A 20,567-nucleotide genomic window follows, 5' to 3' on the forward strand; every position below is an offset into this window, starting at 1 on the left:
GCCTATACACAGCTCTCTCAAGCCTTTATCTTGTCCCGTCTGGCCGTGTGGTTTTTAACTCAGTTCAGCTGGGTACTCATAATACACTTATGCATGCTATGTTTAAGGTAAGGTCAAGACTGTAGCAGGTGGCTGGATAAATCATACTGACATTTTGCTCCTATAAATTTGTGGTCCCAGGAGCATACAGGGAGGATTTTAGCATCAGGATATAGAAAGAAGGAAGCATTTTTTAAAATAAAAAAAAAACAACAACTTGGTTTTATAGTGCAGGAGCAAGACGATTGTTTGTGCAGAGCCGGCCTGGAAATTTTGAGCCTGTTCTAGCCTCGTACAGGACACAAACATCATGGATACAAAGCAAACATCATGGATACACCCAGTATACAAAGCTGTGGTCTTGGAAATCTCATAAAATGTTCAAGAAAGAAGTCAGAAAAATTACATGGTCAAAAGGTTATGAGATTGAATTTGCTAAAAATTTGGTGTCTGGAATATTAGTCAGATTCTCATACTGTCTGTCCCATAGTTTGGCATCTCTTAGCCCATGTTTACATTAGACCGTATCAGCGGATCATCAGATTAACATTTTTAAAACGATTAGTGTGCACACAGCAACACCAATACACGATTCGCGTGCACACAGCAACACCAATACACGGATACGCTCGGCTCCGCAGGCATCCTGCGCTCCAAATCACTCCGCCCTGAACAGCGAGTGCCCTCTGGAGGGTGCGCACTCCGGCCCTGCGCAGCTCACAGAGCACGCGAGTGAAGTGCACAAGCCACAATTCGGGACTGAGCCGCTGTGTGTGTGATCCCAGCGCATATCACTTACTACTTGCAAGTGGAAGGATGGCAAGCCTAAAAACAATCATAACTACACAATGGGCAGTATTTGCATCAGTATTTGCAGTATTTTCATACTTTTATACTCTTTAATGAAAGGTGATACAAGGCGGAAGTCCGCGCCGTTTTTCAGCAGTCGCGTCACATGACCAACGCCACCGAATCAGGAAGGTGGATGTCACAGTGACGTTGTCCAATGAGACGCCAGCTAGAGCTCAGCACAGCATATCCGCGTATTCTGAATGTTTACACAGCACCGGAGCTGACACGATCTGGATTGAATACGTGGACGCTGGCGGATTCCCGTTTCCCGGCGTTTCCAGGCGGTTTAATGTAAACGGACAGTGCATCCGCGAAGAAAACGAGACAGATACGGTCTAATGTAAACGTAGCCTTAAACTTCCACCTGGATCTCTGCACGATGGACCATCTCAACTTGTTGGCAAACTCTTAAAACTGTAGTCCAGTGTGTGGTGAGGCATTTGACTGGCCTCAGTCCTAAAGCAGTGACAGGAGAGGACGTTTACAGCACGGCCAGGCTGTTAAACTATGAGTGTCTCTTAACAGCACCATTTGGCCACTAGATCAAAGGTAATAACATTAAAAAAAAATGAAAAAAACATTGCAGAGGCCCAGCAATTGAAGCAATAGGATGTTTCCCCAAGGGTTCACTCTGAAGGCCATAGCCTGAGACAAGAGCAATGTGAATATTTTTGGAAAAGTGTCTCAGCTCTGTAACCCTGTGAAATGGCTCTGCTTGGCACATTGGAGCAGTAATAATTCTCAAGGCTGATTCGGAAAGACAGGACAGATCCTCCCATCAGAGACTCTTCTCCAGAAGTTCAGCCGGGGTTGTAATCCTAACATCTGTTTGACATTGACAAACCCACAGAGATCACCCACAGGATATTGCACTTACCAGCAGGGGGTGTGATCCAAGCCATAGGACCCCTCTCTCACCTCAACCTCCCCCTTGTCTCTATTATCCATAGGTTCACAGGCCTCCCCCTGCTGCGTTCTCTCACAGAGGGAAGCCACAAACACCCCCAGTCTTCCCACTGACTGCAGTGATGCACACAACAGTCCCAACTGCCGCAGAGTTAACTGCAGTGGGCTTGTGCAAATGTAAATCTTTATATTACACTACAATGAAGGGGTTCAGGTCACACAGTGGAGTTCACTGTAAGTATATTTAACAGTTATTCCATGAAATTGAGTCGTGCATGAGCTGACAGCTGATGAGGCATTGCTATAAGCCATGTATGACCAGATTGAGAGGAATAACTGTTTTATTCTGTCCACTTTCACTGGATTTTGAGAAAGACAGCATTCTTATTTTAATTTTTTTTTTCAAATTTGAGAAATAAAAACTTTGTACAAAACGTCTGACAAAATCATTTCCGCTTAGAATGTAAACAAACTGGAGAAATTACAGTAGCAATTTGTGAAAAATGCAATAATAATTCTTGAAAAATAAAAAGATACGTTCTTACCATCAAATACTTTCATTCCATATTTTTTGCTTTTTTGTATTTTTGGAGGGTTTTCCTCCTTCTTCTTCTTTGGAGATTTTTGGCAGTTGGCAAACCAACTTAAAGGTGTATTACCGCCACCAACTGGGCTGGAGTGTGGAACAGGAGATATGGGGGGGGGGGGATCTATATTAGCTATTTCTGTTTCATTTAAATACTTAATAACAATCTTTGGGATTTTGTTTTTGAGTAGAGTTTTTATTTCGTCCTCAGTTGGTTCAGCAACACGCTCCGCCATTTTGTTTTTCTCTACTCATGGTATATGAGCTGATATCCTAGTAGTAGAGTAGCCAATCAGAGTCTGCAATTGCTCATATCCAATGAATGTGGATAGAATAATAAGAGATATGTTATATATAAAACCAGGCCGATGTTAAATTGGCATTGGTATATGATACCGTGCTAGTTTAGTTCAATTTTTAAGGGATTGCCCAAGAGAATTTGGTCACATCCAACTTCACAGATATTTTAAAGACTTGAACAATACCCTCCACAGTCCCCAAACATCAGATTTCAAGTAAGAGTCAATGTGAATCTTAGGCCTAGCCCTTAGGAAATTTTGGACACCATTTTTTTTGCCACACTAACAGTTTCAGTCTGTTTCCTCAAAGTTTCCCATCCATAATGAAGGACAAAAAGTACATGCAGCATGGTTTCTCAGGCATGATTGTTACACAATTTCTCCCTTTTATTTATTTTAACAATATGATAATAAAACAAGCGTTCTTGTCCAGTACACCCCAAAGCAACAAGCATTGCATCACATCTGCCATCTTGGAATAGTGGACATCATAGCTGATGTATGTTAGTGTTCTCAAAGAACTAGGTTTTCATTTATCCAGGGCAATAAGGGCAAACGTGGCATTTTCAGATTTATCCATGTCACCAGTGTTAGTGTACACTAGGCTTTAATAAGATTTTACCTAACATTTATACTGTGTGGAGTTTGCATGTTCTCCCCGTGTCCGTGTGGGTTTCCTCCAGGTGCTCCGGTTTCCCCCACAGTCCAAAGACATGCAGGTTAGGCTAACTGGTGACTCTAAATTGACCGTAGGTGTGAATGTGAGTGTGAATGGTTGTCTGTGTCTATGTGTTGGCCCTGTGATGACCTGGTGACTTGTCCAGGGTGTACCCCGCCTTTCGCCCGTAGTCAGCTGGGATAGGCTCCAGCTTGCCTGCGACCCTGTAGAACAGGATAAAGCGGCTAGAGATAATGAGATGAGATGAGATTTATACTGTACAAGCCAGTGATTCTCAAACTGGAGTCTGGGAAGCATAACCAAGATGTCGTATGATTTTTTTTCCCATTTAGTTGTAGCTACAAAGGTGGAACTCACAACCAACCATTATCAAAGTTGTATTTGTGATTGAGCTCTTATAGTTATTAGCTCATCCGGCCAACAGGCGATGAGCTTACGCCATCATGTGTTGTCTGTCCGTCGTCCGTCATCCATCTGGCGTCGTCCACATTTCACAAAAATCGCTTCTTCTCTTTCAATTCTTCACCGATTTTCATTCTTTTTGGCAGGAAAGTAGGTCTGCCTGGGGTGTATATGGCTTCTATTCAAATTTACATAATTGCATTTACTAATGAAGATATGGAGTAATTAAGCCCTAACAAACAGTTTTCACACAAATCGCTTCTTCACCAATTTTGATTCTTTCTGGCATGAAGGTAGGGTGCATGTAACTTCTACCCAGATTTGCTTAATTACAATTATTAATGAAGTTATGGACTAATTAAGCCTGAATGAGCAGTTCAACAAAAATCACTTCTTCTAGGTCAATTCCTCACCGTTTTGGATTCTTTCTGGCAAATAGGTTGGCATTCCTAGGGTGTATATGGCTTCTATATATAGCTTGTATATAGTGTCTATAGCTTGCAACATTTATTGCGCCAGGTGGTCTACTTTAGATTGTTCCTTCTGGACTAGATGGGGCCGGAGTGAGCGACGCTGTCATCGATGGTCTCGTTAGCCAGTTAACTAGTCCTATGAATTAAATGGGTTTAATCCAAACGACAATAACTCAGAAACATGTCGACCTATATAATGTCAACTTGGACCTAACTAATGTGCCTGAATGACGTTTATTTTACAGTTACAAAAAGTTTGTGAAGCCCTGGTGTAAGAATAAAATCAGACACTTCTACCTGCTTTGGTAAATGTTAAAATATAGTGGTACTGTTGCTGCTTGACCTCCCATCCTGGAGACTTGGTGTTGTTTTTTCGTTCTATCCTGCATATGTAGGTATCATTAACCCCACTATGTCCCATAAGAGAGCACTTTGCCTCACCAGCGGTGTATCTGAACGATCACACCAGACGCAAACACAAGAGAAAGAAATAGCTCAATGAATTCTCTGGGATTTCACCGCATGACCTTTCAGTGTTCTGTCAGAGCCATTTGTTTGGCCGACAGCTCTGGCTGTAATTACTCAGCATGATGGGTTGTTGTTTGCTGTAAGTAATCCTGCATGATGAGCCAAACGGCTCTCCAGAAAGCTCAGTGCACCTGGAATATGAAGACATTCATTTTTATCAGACGTAGAGAATACCTCTTTCTCTTTCTTTCTCTCAGAACTCTGTCTCGGATGGTTTGAATTTGTCGAATTGAGGCCCCTGTGTGCTCTGTTGCAGCAATAGATGCTAATTTTGAACCGTGTAGCAAAAGGCTATTTTCACTGCACATTAAACATATGTGACATGTTTGGAACGTGTTGGATGACCATGACTACCTGGTTGTAAAATATGCAGACATGATGCATGTTTCTTTAAGCATAAACATGTAGAAATTTTTTTTAGCTTCGTTTGCTTTTGTTAAGGTTTTCCTTAGGTTTGCTAAGTTCAGTTGTCAAAAACAAACACTTTTATTTCACTGGGTTTCATTTGTAATGCTAGATTTTATTCCAGAACCTGGAAGATAGCATAATTATTCTGTAGCGAGGGTTGGTAACTGGTGGATGGCAGTCCAGAAAAGTTTGTGAGCAAACTGATTACTTGGGAAAGACGTTATAGCAGAGCAGATAAAAATGAAAAAAATTAAGGTCTTACTAAAATTTGGCATTTGCAGATTGGAAAAACCTTGCGTGGCCATTTTCCAGTTTTTATCTGTTCAATTTCAGTGAGCCTGTACCCACTGTAGACTCAGGCTCCAGTTCTTGGCTGGCAGGACTGGAACCTAATGTGCTATTTGGCTGTTGTAAAGCATATGCCTCAAGGATTGACATGTTTTGCCTTCTGAGATGCTTTTCTGATCACCATGGTTGTAAAGAGTGGTTACTTGAGATATCATAGCCTTCTTGTCAACCTATACCAGTATGTTATTCATTGTTATTCAAGAATCTGATGAGACAGGAGTTAAGGGTCTTGGGCAAGGACCAGGTACCCCTTTTCCACCAATGGGGAATGGGTTCTGTTCCGGTTTGTGCACCAAATTTTGAACTGTTCAGAGCATTTTAACCAAAAATAAATTGGTTCAGAACTGGAAAAGTTGGTTCCCAGTTGGAAACCAAAATATTGCTGGTTTCAGTTGGCATGTCATTAGTTTGGGTGAGGAAGTGGAGCGCAGTAATGGAGAACACAGTGGAGAACCTAATGTGCTATTTGGCTGTTGTAAAGCATATGCGTCAAGGATTGACATGTTTTGCCTTCTGAGATGCTTTTTTGATCACCGTAGTTGTAAAGAGTGGTTACTTGAGATATCATAGCCTTCTTGTCAACCTGTACAAGTATGTTATTCATTGTTATTCAAGAATCTGATGAGATGGGAGTTCAGGGTTTTGGGCAAGGACCAGGTACCCCTTTTCCAGGGGTGTAATGAATGAAAGCAAATATCTGCAATAAAAGAACAAAAGCTTGTAGGTAATCAGTGCGAGCTGCCATCTTGCTACTACTGTTTACTTCCATTATGCATTGTGCAGTACCCTCTGTTCAAGCCAAGCCATGGCTTAATGGTTAGAGAAGCAGCTTTGAGACCAAAAGGTTGCTGGTTTGATTCCCTGGACCAGCAGGAGTGGCTGAAGTGCCCTTGAGCAAGGCACCTAACCCCCAACTGCTCCCCAAGCTGCTAAATGCCATTAATTTAATGTTCAAACTGGTGAAAGCATGGGCTGGTTTGTTAGCTGGCACCAAGGTTCAAAGAATATTGAATGGGACTGGTTCAAGAACCTGTTCCCTGTTGGTCAAAAAGTAGCTTAACAGTGTTTCTCTGGCAGATCTTTGAAAGAAAGAAAGCACAACTTTATTCATCACACACTTGTGAAATTTCCTCTCTGCATTTAACCCATCTGAAGCAGTGAACAAACACATGAGCAATGAGCACACACACATACCCAGAGCAGTGGGCAGCCATGCTAACAGCGCCTGGGGAGTTAGGTGCCTCGCTCAAGGGCACCTCAGCCCAAGGCCATCCCATATCAACCTAACCGAATGTCTTTAGACTGTGGGGGAAACCGGAGCACCCGGAGGAAACCCACGCAGACACGGGGAGAACATGCAAACTCCACACAGAAAGGCCCTCGCCGGCCACGGGGCTCGAACCCAGAACCTTCTTGCCATGAGGTGACTGTGCTAACCACTACACCACCGTGCCACCTTTGAGTTGAACATGCATATCATGTCCACTTTATGGCTATCCAGAGGAAAAGAAAATTAGAAAAGAGCCTTCAAATATGTTTCCTTTATTTCTCCTAGACAGCTATGAGGTCTGTGTGAAACCAAAATGAGACTATGGCTTATTTCTCCTGTCTGTCTTTTTTTTTGCAAAAAGATGCACAAAATCTCAAATTAGACTCCTTTTAAGTTCCAAACAAGATTTCATCAAAATAATTCTCAGATTTTCTCAACTTTTTGCGCCTCTTTTTTTTTTTTTTAATCTCAGGCAGAGAAATCTGAGAGCTCTCTCTATGAACTCAATCCATTCTCATCCCAGCCTCATTCCTACGTCTCATGCTGAGCTCAGACAGAACAAATAAAGAGCTCTCTGAAAGCACTTGCTGAATTCTTTCATAGTTGTTTTTTTTTTTTTTTTAATCTCAGCCCTTCATGTTGACTTTATTATTATCCACACAATTACTTTAATGATTAATATTCTATTATTGCAGGCTGAATGAATTGAAAATGACTGTTTATAGGCTGTAAATCTGGTTAACTATAACTATACCTGCAACTATAACTGTCTTTAACTATAGTTAAAGACCTTTGCTAACCCACATTCGATGCCCGCTGAATCAAGATCAGATTAATTGTTACGTCCTGTACTGGCTGTTAAGTAACGGTATTTCATCTGTCAAAATTTGAAAAAGAAAAGTGCAAAAAAGTCAAAGTATTTAAATGACATCATCTTAAAGAGCCAACAGAGAGATATCAGTTTAATTCCATGAACAGCCCGGGGATCTAACCATGCTTTATGTCTAGCAGCTGGGTTTTGTTTGAAATAATGAAATTGTCACACAGGAAATGGACTGGACTACATAATAGCGCTCTCTCTCTCTCTCTCTCTCTCTCTCTCTCTCTCCATAACACAACAGCAGCTGTTCACCTGCGATTGAAACACAGACGTTTAATAGAGCACTTGTCAGCTGTCCATCGTAACATCGCAAAGATGTGAAGCATTCTTCATACAGACTGTTTGAAACGTTTATTTTTATTAGTGACACACAACTTCTTGGATTATTTTTTTTCCTTGAAGGGTTTGTGGCACTCCAATCAGTGCAATATCTCTTGGAAAGTCAAAGCCAAAAAAAAAAAAAAATCAGGAAGAGAGAGTTAAGATCTTCAAACAAGCTCTTTGAAAACGTGTTTGCATTCCTTTTCAATGTTCTTTGGGAGGATTTTGGAGGGAGGGCGCCTGAACAGAAGCCATGGGCCTGCTGAGCGAGAATGAGGTGCTAAAACAAACATGTCATTGATTTCAACACAATAAGGGCCCTGAATGGGAGAGAGTTAAGTTCAGAAGTTGTTGTTCTCCTCAATTACCTTTCGCTAAAGCCTCCTATTGTTAGTTATCATGCCCTGTTGAATGGCCGTGTGTGTGTGTACCTAAAGGAGGCAATCGTTGACAAAGCAAGGTTGGGGTTAACCGCTCTGTATGCGGCCCGTGTGCACGTTAACTCAAGGAGCTTGATCAAGACAGAATGAATAATTCCCTCTCGTTTGTTTAATCCTTCGCGTTTCTGAATCGGATGAGGATCGCTTATGTGTGCAATATTTAAATGCTTGACATAATGACATTATGATTGAAATGATCAAGCTTAATCCCTATCATTCTGGAGCGAAAAGTGCCCCATTATACACATTCACACCCTGGCTGTAATGTCTTGTTCATATTTGATTTGGAGTCTGTCATTTGGAAGCCTTGAGGCTTTTGAGCATGTACATTGAGTTTCTTTGCCACAAGGCGAACGTAATTAACGAGAGAAAAGTCTTTAAGCCTTTGCTCCTAATGAGGCCTCTGATGCGACAAGTATAGCGTCACTGGAGCACATCCGTCTGGTCCGGAAAGCAGAATAACTCCCTCACACCTGTTAAATCTCTTCAAAGACAGCAGGCCATCGCCGTTGCCCCAAAGAGCACACAGGCCTGTCCGTCAGACCCTTTCGCGCCTCTTTTCATGCATTCAAGAGCTAGGATTGGAATAGAAATAGCACCATGATTGGGAAGCCTCAGGCCGTGCATGGCCGTGTACGGCCGTGTACAGCTGAATGGCCTGTGTGTGAATAGAGGTTATAGATTGCGGTCTGAATCCGTACATTCCTTACTCTTTGTGTGCATTATTTAAATCTGTGTCTTTGACCATTTAGAAAGCAATCAAGTGAAAACATTGACACAAAACTTCTTCCTTATATTCAGAGTACAAGAGGCATTTTTTAGTGGGTTGTTGTAGATCTTGAATCATAGCTATATATTTTTTTTTCATGGAAAAAGTTCTCATTTGGTGGCACGGTGATGCAGTTCCAGGGTCCCTGGTTCGATCCTGAGCTAGGGTTACTGTCTTTGTGGAGGGCTTTTTTTTTAAGAAATGTTCATAGGGCATCTGGTTGAGGCTCTAGCTGAGTATCGGGACTAAGATCCAACAGGACACAAACGCTCACAGAGGAAAAAAAAAAAAGACCCTGATCGTTAACATAAATGAACAGCTTTCATTTATTCATCCTTAGTACCTGCCTGGTCAGGGACACGGTGGCTTAAATTATATGACTAGTACGTATATTTATATTCTGGGAAATTTAACCAGCTATACTTTCATTTAACAGTTATTCCACAAAATCCAGTCGTACATGAGATGATAGCCGACGAGGCGCATAGCACTGAGTTGGATATAAGCCATGTACGACGAGAGTGAGTGGCATAACTGTTTTATTCTATCCACATTCACTGGATTTTGAGAAACAGAGCATTTTTATTTCTGGTAAATTCAATAAATAAAAACTTTATACAAAACATCCGACAAAATCATTTCTGTTTAGAATGTAAACAAACCGGTGAAATGATAGTAGCAATTTGTGAAAAATGCAATAATAATAATTTTTGAAAAATAAAAAAGATATGTTCTTACCATCAAATACACATTTTGTTGCTTTTATTGTATTTTTTTGGGGTCTTCTTCTTCTTCTTTAGGGTTTTTTTGGCGGTTGGCAAACCAAATTAAAGGTGCATTACTGCCACTGACTGTGCTGGAGCGTGAAGCAGGAAATATTGGGGGGGAAAAGTATATTCTTTTCTGTTTCTTTTAAGTACTTGATAACAAGTCTTGGGGTTTTGTTTTCGAGTAGAGTTTTTATTTCGTCCTTGGTTGGTTCAGCAACACGCACCGCCATTTTGTTTTTCTCTACTCATGGTATATAAGCTGATATCCTCGTAGTAGAGCAGCCAATCAGAGCGCGCGATTGCTCCTATCCAGTGAATGTAGATAGAATAATAGAAAATACTGCAGTTAGGTGCAAACAAAAGTAATAACTGCATGAGCAAGATTTAGAAAACAATCCTACACATATCTCTGGTTGAGACCAGTTATGAACTTGAGTGATGTAGCTGAGGTTGAGGAACTGTCAGAACCAGAAATCACAACGCATGCTGACAGGGCTTGCATATCTACCTCAGAGGGATTTTTTCTCCCGATGTTTTCCAGTATTTGAAAGAAAGAAAAACAGAAAACTCCTTCAGGCTCTGTCCACTTTAGGTTTAAATCCAAATATAGATCCAGATAGGTATGCATGGTACACCGCAATGGACTGGCATCTCATCCAGGATGTACTCCCGCCTTGTGCGCAGTGGTCCCAGGACATGCTCTGCGATCCTGCCCAGTATAAAGAGGTTTCTGAAGATGAATGAATTTCTCATTTTATTTTGAACATGCTTAATTATACGGTTGTTTAACTTTTCTCCAGTCTCTGTGCAGATCTGATTGCTATTATTCAAACTTGTTTAAAATTGCTCTAAAGCCACACGCTCATATGGAAAAGTCTCATGCAAAACTGTGCAGAAAAAAAAAAATCCTTGTCGCAGCATCTTTCACATCGGGTCGTGGCATATCTCTCATCTGAACTGTGATGAACTGTGTCTTAGAGAGACGTAGGAGGTTTTGATCAGGGATTAGCCCTTCTTTGTCCTGCCTCCTGCCTCTTCTTCCTCCTTCGCTCTTCCTCTCCAGCTCTTGGCAGCTGACCATTGACAGAAAAGAGAGAAAAAAATGCCTGTTGTTACCTGTTTGCTCTCATGGCCATCTGTCTGTTTGGTCTTTGACACCTGTACTTTCCTGTCATGTCACACAGGTGGCCCAGGATGGCGCCATGGGGTCCTGAGCTGTGTGGGGGATTGTGGGATAATGAGTTAGCGAGGAAGCAGAATGCTTTTCCAGTCACTCTATCTGAAAAAAAGCCTGGGCTTAGATATAGAGTTAGGTGTTAGCGTGTTAATGTTTTCCTTTCTAACGCAGACATTATGACTTACACTTAGTTTCAATATAATGCATAGTTTGGATGTAATGCAGCTGTCAGTCAAACAGCATAGCTCAAGAGTGTGGTCATTATACTGGTCTGCCAATGTTAGGAAGATCTCAGGCCAAGAACCTCAAAAATTGATTTTATGGGATGATTGTGTTTTGCTGATACATGATAAATGATCAAAGTGATGACCGGGTCTCATAAACAGAACACAGGATTTGTTGAATGTTTCTTTTCTGTGACGGATTTGGCTTCGGAACATCAGGCAGCTGTTACAGTCTTGGAGGAGACGATCGCAGTGTTGCTCTTTGAATCTGGTCATAAAGTCGCAGGTGCCCGTGAGAGAACTGTCACACAAGTGTCAGGATTTGTTTTTGTTTCCTGTATAATATTGGATTCACAATTAGTTATGTGTACACGTCTGGTCAATTTCAGAACAAAGCAGTTTTATTTTATTGCATCGTTTATTGAAATCAACACAAAACAGCCTGTTTTTTTCCCCACAATGTACATCATAAGTATTATATCCTGCATTATTTCAAATGTACAAGTCTTTGAAACAGAATACAGCATGACTCCTTCTTAGTTACATTATTGCATTCCTTGCAAGTGGATGCAATATATATATATATATATATATATATATATATATATATATATATATATATATATATATATTGCATTTGAATCGTCAACAAGCAAACAACTAAATAAATGTAATACATTTAAAGAGCAAATAAAAGGATAAAAATTAATTGCATCATTTGCAATCAAATATGAAAAATATTACATAATAAACATCAAACTAGCAAATAAATAAATAAATAAATATACAATTCACAAATGTAAAGAATAAATAAAATAATTTTTAAATAAATGTAAATAATTAAATTTAATTTAATTCGTATAAACATGATATGAAAAAAATTAAACAAAAATAATTTCATAAATTGAAAGAATACATAAATTAATTTTTAAAATTGGAGTTAAGCTACGACTTAGATTCGTCAGTTATGAATGCATATACATATGATTAAAGAAACAAACAAATAAACATGTTTACATAAGCTGACAGTTTAAACCGCAGATCTCAGAATTAAGAAAAACATCAGGTTAGCCAATTAGGCAACGCTTTCTGAGGAGTTGATTTTGTTTAATTTCCTGAATAATCTAAAAATCGTGATTACGACTAAAACACTAAAAAATTGTGCATCCCGGGACAGTCTTGGCCAAGCAAAAACCAAAACAGATGCCATTGAAGTGCGCAAGTGTGGCACCTCCCTTAATCGGCTTACCTTGAGTGAAAAAAGCGCGAGATAAGAGATGGATGAGTGAGTAAACGAATAAAGCCGTCATAGAGGCTGACCGCCAGGACACAGTATTGAGTCGTACAGCAGAAAGATGTAATCCTCGTGCACCATTTGGTTGCTGTGACCAGGATGACCTGAGCTTGAGCTCTAGAACACTGTCGCTTCATAATACGGCCATAATTTCATTATCATTATTTATTTTTTATGGGCTATTGAAGGTACAAATCTGTGGCTTAAGTATGATCTGTTTAAAATAGGTTCAAAGAGAATTAATTAATCAAAATAATAATAATAATAATAATAATAATAATAATAATAATAATAATAATTATTATTATTATTATTATTATTATTATTTAATAATTAATAATTACGGTTCTCTTAACTGACATTAACACTATAATTAACATGAACACACCATGATCTTCTGCAGTAATACACTAACACTGGGATGTTTTTTTTTTTTAATAATAATGAAACAAATTATTATTATTATTATTATACTAATGTCCCAAAAGTCAATTAATAATTAATCTACATTAAGTTGCATTGTTAACATTACTTCTGACGTATTATTGCAAAATTTCGTGGCTTTTCTCAATGTTAAAGTTAATTATTGCACTAAGTAATTTTTTTTTCAGGGAACATTAGTATAAAATGTTACATGATAATGATAGATGTAACTATGAAACTATCTCAGCACATACAAATGTAGTAATTAAAGCCCGCCTTGAGAGATATAACACACACACACACACACACACACACACACACACACACACAGCGTGATTCTGAGAAGGATCCTGCATCAGGTTTTCTCAGATGAGCAAAGCATTCAGGTGTGGGGTTTGAGCACAATGAGAAGAGAAGTGGTGTGAAGTCTGTGTGCTGTTAGTGAGTATGATACCTTGCCTGCTTTCAGATGGAAAGAGAGAGAAAGTTGCTCAGAATGCCCTCTGTTGGGAAATAATGGTAATGGCGTGTCCATCCTGTCTCACCAGCTCTTTCTTGATGCATGCTGACTCGTATCTTTTTTTTCTGCTCCAACAGAATCAGCCACAATGGAGACCAGTGCCTCCACAGCTGCTGAGAAAAAAGAGTGCAAAACAGCTGGACTGGATGCCAATGGCTTCAGTGAACTGCCCAAGAAGCCCTCACCTACCCTCCTAAGCAGAGGTACACTGCCACCCCGTCTCTTCCACTCTGTTTCATACGATCCTCCTTTATTTTACTCATTCTACTGTAAACTCTCTCTCTCTGTCTCTGTCTCTCTCTGCTGCTTGTTCTTTCATTATCATGGTATCTTCCATTTTAAACAATGATTAAATGGTTAAAGTGGCAAATTTTTTTGGCAGATGAATGCAGTTCAGATTTAAACCATGACACATCATCACTAATATACTACAGTTGCATGATATTACAATATAACCATGATACTGTATTTCTGTCGATACCGTATAACCTTTAGAGCCCAAATCATGACCTGTAAACGTCCGCATGAGGTCACAAGGAAACCTCAGTTAGGCTGTGATAGAAATCCTGATATACTGCGACAGGGTCCAGTTTCAGAACTTTTTTAACTACAACCCCGATTCCAAAAAAGTTGGGACAAAGTACAAATTGTAAATAAAAACGGAATGCAATGATGTGGACGTTTCAAAATTCCATATTTTATTCAGAATAGAACATAGATGACATATCAAATGTTTAAACTGAGAAAATGTATCATTTAAAGAGAAAAATTAGGTGATTTTAAATTTCATGACAACAACACATCTCAAAAAAGTTGGGACAAGGCCATGTTTACCACTGTGAGACATCCCCTTTTCTCTTTACAATAGTCTGTAAACGTCTGGGGACTGAGGAGACAAGTTGCTCAAGTTTAGGGATAGGAATGTTAACCCATTCTTGTCTAATGTAGGATTCTAGTTGCTCAACTGTCTTAGGTCTTTTTTGTCGTATCTTCCGTTTTATGATGCGCCAAATGTTTTCTATGGGTGAAAGATCTGGACTGCAGGCTGGCCAGTTCAGTACCCGGACCCTTCTTCTACGCAGCCATGATGCTGTAATTGATGCAGTATGTGGTTTGGCATTGTCATGTTGGAAAATGCAAGGTCTTCCCTGAAAGAGACGTTGTCTGGATGGGAGCATATGTTGCTCTAGAACCTGGATATACCTTTCAGCATTGATGGTGTCTTTCCAGATGTGTAAGCTGCCCATGCCACATGCACTAATGCAACCCCATACCATCAGAGATGCAGGCTTCTGAACTGAGCGCTGATAACAACTTGGGTCGTCCTTCTCCTCTTTAGTCCGAATGACACGGCGTCCCTGATTTCCATAAAGAACCTCAAATTTTGATTCGTCTGACCACAGAACAGTTTTCCACTTTGCCACAGTCCATTTTAAATGAGCCTTGGCCCAGAGAAGACGTCTGCGCTTCTGGATCATGTTTAGATACGACTTCTTCTTTGAACTATAGAGTTTTAGCTGGCAACGGCAGATGGCACGGTGAATTGTGTTCACAGATAATGTTCTCTGGAAATATTCCTGAGCCCATTTTGTGATTTCCCATACAGAAGCATGCCTGTATGTGATGCAGTGCCGTCTAAGGGCCCGAAGGTCACAGGCACCCAGTATGGTTTTCCGGCCTTGACCCTTACGCACAGAGATTCTTCCAGATTCTCTGAATCTTTTGATGATATTATGCACTGTAGATGATGATATGTTTAAACTCTTTGCAATTTTACACTGTCGAACTCCTTTCTGATATTGCTCCACTATTTGTCGGCGCAGAATTAGGGGGATTGGTGATCCTCTTCCCATCTTTACTTCTGAGAGCCGCTGCCACTCCAAGATGCTCTTTTTATACCCAGTCATGTTAATGACCTATTGCCAATTGACCTAATGAGTTGCAATTTGGTCCTCCAGCTGTTCCTTTTTTGTACCTTTAACTTTTCCAGCCTCTTATTGCCCCTGTCCCAACTTTTTTGAGATGTGTTGCTGTCATGAAATTTCAAATGAGCCAATATTTGGCATGAAATTTCAAAATGTCTCACTTTCGACATTTGATATGTTGTCTATGTTCTATTGTGAATACAATATCAGTTTTTGAGATTTGTAAATTATTGCATTCCGTTTTTATTTACAATTTGTACTTTGTCCCAACTTTTTTGGAATCGGGGCTGTAAATGTGAAACAATACCAAACATTACATTAATGGAGTTTAGCAGATGTTCTTATCCAGAGCAATGTATGACATAACTAGAGTTATGGGGTTAGGTGCCTTGCTCAAGGGCACTTCAGCTGGTCCAGGGAATTGAACCAGCAACCTTTTGGTCCTAAAGCTGCTTCTCTAACCATTAGGTCATGGCTTTCCTTTTCATTTGCCATGTTTATTTTCTTGGTTGTGTTTTTTCTTCTTCTTCTAAATGACAAGTGAAATATATATTACAAGCCTTCCACTCAGGAAACAGAGTGGCACAGTGGGTAGCGTTGCCACCTCACAGCTTTCCTAGTTTGACTCCTGAGGCAATAATTGTGACTTGGGCTGTGGCATACTTGTTTGTGCCAGATGGCTTGGTTTGAGTATTTCAGAAACTCCTGGAATTTTCATGCACAACAATCTGCAGAGTTTACAATGAATGAAGCGAAAACAACAACAAAAACATCCAGAGTGCAGTGAAATGTATTTTTCTTCAGAAAAATTCTGGTTCATGCTGACCAGAACTAAGATAAGCACTCTTTACAACCATGGTGAGGAGAAAAGCATCTCAGGAGGCACAACATACCAGACTTTTGAGGTGGATGGGTTTCAAGAGCAGAAGACATAATCAGGTTCCTCTTTCATTATCCAAGAACAGTCTTCAACTTCGTGAGCAATAATGATAATGATGTATATGCAACATCCATTGCTAGTCCTTTGTATATTACTAATATATGGTGGTGTAGTGGTTAGCACTGTCACCACACAGCAAGAAGGTTCTGGGTTCAAGCCCAGTGGCCGAAAGGGGCCTTTCTGTGTGGAGTTTGCATGTTCTCCCCGTGTCTGTGTGGGTTTCCTCTGGGTGCTCCGGTTTCCCCCACAGTTCAAAGACATGCAGGTTAGGCTAATTGGTGGCTCTAAATTGACCGTAGGTGTGAATGTGAGTGTGAATGGTTGTGTGTCTCTTATGCCCCTTTTCCACCAAAGCAGTTCCAGGGCTGGTTCGGGGCCAGTGCTTAGTTTGGAACCGGGTTTTCTGTTTCCACTGACAAAGAACTGGCTCTGGGGCCAGAAAAACCGGTTCCAGGCTAGCACCAACTCTCTGCTGGGCCAGAGGAAAGAACCGCTTACGTCAGCGGGGGGGGCGGAGTTGTTAAGACCAACAACAATAGCAAGACCGCGAAAGATCGCCATTTTTAAGTGACGAGAAGCAGCAGCTGTACAAACGCAGTCATCCATTATTGTTGTTGTTGCTGCTTCTTCTTCTCCGTGTTGTTGTTGCTTCGATGTTCGCACCAAGGTTTATGCAAACGCAGCGACGTAACTGACGTATACAGCGACGTAACTGACGTATACAGTGACGTAATGGCGTGGCTCCCCTTAGCACACCGAGCTATGGAAAAGCAAACTGGTTCTCAGCTGGCTCGCAAGTTGAACGAGTTGTGAACCAGCACCAGCACTGGCCCCGAACCAGCCCTGGAACTGATTTGGTGGAAAAGGGGTATATGTGTCAGCCCTGTGATGATCTAGCGACTTGTCCAGGGTGTACCCCGCCTCTCACCCATAGTCAGCTGGGATAGGCTCCAGCTTGCCCTCAACCCTGTACAGGATAAGTGGCTACAGATAGTGGATGGATAGTATATGGTTCAAACATTTTTAATAGGTTCTAATTAAACCATTTCTGAAAGAAAAAACCCTCTCTGTTGTAGGATTCTACATAAAACATTTAATGATTCATAAAGAGGGCCAAAAAAATCATTTTAGGACGCTACATGGAGCTTGGATTGAACAGAGCATGAGTGTTAATGTTGAGGGAATGTAAAGAAGCAAGGCCAAGTTTAACAGACAGGTGATGTGAGAAGCAGGCCACATTTTGAAAGTTACTGGAGGGAGGGAGGGGAAACCGGGGAGAGCGTAGAAAAGAGTGAGAAAAGGGAGCATGTCAGCAGGAAAGTGATAAAAGCGACAGATAATGAGCTTGAAAGGCTTTGCTCCTACCTCCAGAGTATAAATGCTATAAATTAGTCAAAACGGAAACCCGAGCAGTGGACGACACGGTCCTTGTGAAACTGACAAAGATGCCAGTTGAGGGTTACCTTTGAAATGGAAATAGTGCTTAGGAAAGTCTGTTGCTTTTACACATTCATGAAGGAGTTTGGTGGCATGCTATAGTAAAGGAAAGAAAATCAGATGAATATTTTTTAATAAATCAAGTGAAATGGACCACACATTGTCAACATGGGAGTATAATAGTGCTTTATGTATGTTTAAAAACCTTTATTGAATAACGTAGCGGTTAATATTCTGCATCCTGGACATATATTGATTTAAAGTCCTTATTCGGTCCATTGTAAGGTAAAGCTCGATTTGTATAATGGTGTAGTGGAATTATAATTAACACATGCTATTGTAAATGTCAGAGTTTACCAAAGGCGAGCGGTAATTACAGCTTCAGACGTGTTTTCATGCAGAGAAAGAATTCCTTCTCTGTGGCACGAGAAGTATCAAGAACTCAAGAGTGGAAAAGATTGAAAGGGAACATGTCAGGGGAAAAAAGTGGAGGGAAGTGATGAAAGCAACTAATAATAAGGCTGAAAGGCCTTGTTCTTACCTCCAGAGTGTAAATGTAATAAATTGGTCAGAATGGCAGTGGACGCGGACATCCTGAACCGAACAAAGATCCGAACTGAAGGCTACGTTTGAAATGGAAATTTTCTGTTTGCGATTTTTACACATTAATGAGGCAATTTAGTGCCATGCCATTATTATGGAATGATCAGTAAACAGATTTACACAACAGTGTAAGTTAGACAGAATGCTTGATTCTGTCTAGATTAGTCAGACGGTGTTGGTTCATTTTCCATAATGCTTGCTCAGACAGTGGTGACAACTACAAGCCAAATCACAGGTTTATATTCATTCATTTTCTATACCGCTTATCCGTTGCGGGTCATGGGGATTCTGGAGCCAATCCTAGCTGACACCGGACAAGAGGTGGGCACATCCTGGACGGGTCACCAAACCATCACAGGGCTAACACAGAGAGAAAGAGACAGCCACTGACACTCCACTTACACTTACAGGCAGTTTAGAGTAGCCAGTTGAACTAATTGGCATGTTTTTGGACTGTGGGGGGAAACCTGAGCACCAGGAGGAAACCCACATAGGCATGAGGAGAACATGCAAACTCCACACAGAAAGGCCCCAGTCAGCTGCAGGACTGGAACCCAGAACCTTCTTGCTGTGAGGCGACAGTGCTAACCACTACACCACCGTGCTGCCCAGTTTATATTATATGATTCAAATTATAAATTTTTCTTAACAAATAAAATCATATAATTAACAATTATTCCACGAAATCGAGTTGTACATGAGCTGATAGCCGATGAGGTGCAAAGCACCGAGTTCTCTAAAAGCCATGTACTACAAGATTGAGTGGAATAACTGTTTTATTCTATCCACATTCACTGGATTTTGAGAAACAGATCATTTTTATTTTTATTTTTTTGCAAATTCGACAAATAAAAACTTTATACAAAATGTCCAGCAAAATCATTTCTGTTTAAGAAAACTTCTTAAAAATCTATCGATGGCTGCACAAATTGACTTTAGTGTTGTTTTTTGTAGAAAGTGCCATCTTGCTGTCATGCCGAGATAGAGAATAGCTTTCGACGTTTATTTAATTCTTCCTTGGACATTTCACTTATGTAATTTTCAAACTTCTTTGAGCTTTTGAACCAGTCTAAAAAAAATCAACAAATTTTAATGCTTAAAGATGAAGAATGTAAACAAACCGGTGAAATGACAGGAGCAATTTGTGAAAAATGCGATAATAACCCATCCATCCATTATCTGTAGCCACTTATCCTGTCTGACAGGGTCGCACGCAAGCTGGAGCCTATCCCAGCTGACTATGGGCGAAAGGCGGGGTACACCCTGGACAAGTCACCAGGTCATCACAGGGCTGACACATAGACAACCATTCACACCTACAGTCAATTTAGAGTCACCAATTAGCCTAACCTGCATGTCTTTGGGGGAAACCGGAGCAAACCCACGTGGACAACATGGAAACTCCACACAGAAAGGCCCTCGCCGGCCGCGAACCCAGGACCTTTTTGCTGTGAGGCGACAGTGCTAACCACTACACCACCATGCTGCCCTTGCGATAATAATAATTCTTGAAAAATAAAAAGATACGCTCTTACCATCAAATGCTTTTATTCCATCTTTTGTTGCTTTTTTTATTTTTTTGGGTTTTGTTTTCAAGCAGAGTTTTTATTTAATCCTCAGCTGGTTCAGCAACACTCTCTGCCATTTTGCTTTTCTCTACTCACGGTATATGAGCTGATAGCCTAGTAGTGGAGTAGCCAATCAGAGCACGCGATTGCTCATATCCAGTGAACATGGACATAATAAATGTCAATATACACTACCGTTCAAAAGTTTGGGGTCACCCAGACAATTTTGTGTTTTCCATGAAAAGTCACACTTTTATTTACCACCATAAGTTGTAAAATGAATAGAAAATATAGTCAAGACATTTTTCTGGCCATTTTGAGCATTTAATTGACCCCACAAATGTGATGCTCCAGAAACTCAATCTGCTCAAAGGAAGGTCAGTTTTATAGCTTCTCTAAAGAGCTCAACTGTTTTCAGCTGTGCTAACATGATTGTACAAGGGTTTTCTAATCATCCATTAGCCTTCTGAGGCAATGAGCAAACAC

The 20,567-nt window shown here is 40.5% G+C and overlaps 1 protein-coding gene across 1 annotated transcript in view; it reads left to right on the forward strand.

The window, feature by feature from the left end:
- The window catches only part of LOC132899239 (zinc finger protein GLI2-like), a 199,813-nt gene that overhangs the window by 12,355 nt on the left and 166,891 nt on the right, over nucleotides 1-20,567 (forward strand). The window contains exon 2 of the mRNA XM_060940985.1: nucleotides 13,686-13,811. Coding sequence (XP_060796968.1) covers nucleotides 13,697-13,811 — 115 coding nt within the window. The 5' untranslated portion in view covers nucleotides 13,686-13,696. The remainder of the gene's footprint in view (nucleotides 1-13,685; nucleotides 13,812-20,567) is intronic.

The sequence above is a fragment of the Neoarius graeffei genome, chromosome 15 (genome assembly GCF_027579695.1).
Source record: "Neoarius graeffei isolate fNeoGra1 chromosome 15, fNeoGra1.pri, whole genome shotgun sequence".
NCBI classification, from domain to species: Eukaryota; Metazoa; Chordata; class Actinopteri; order Siluriformes; family Ariidae; genus Neoarius; species Neoarius graeffei.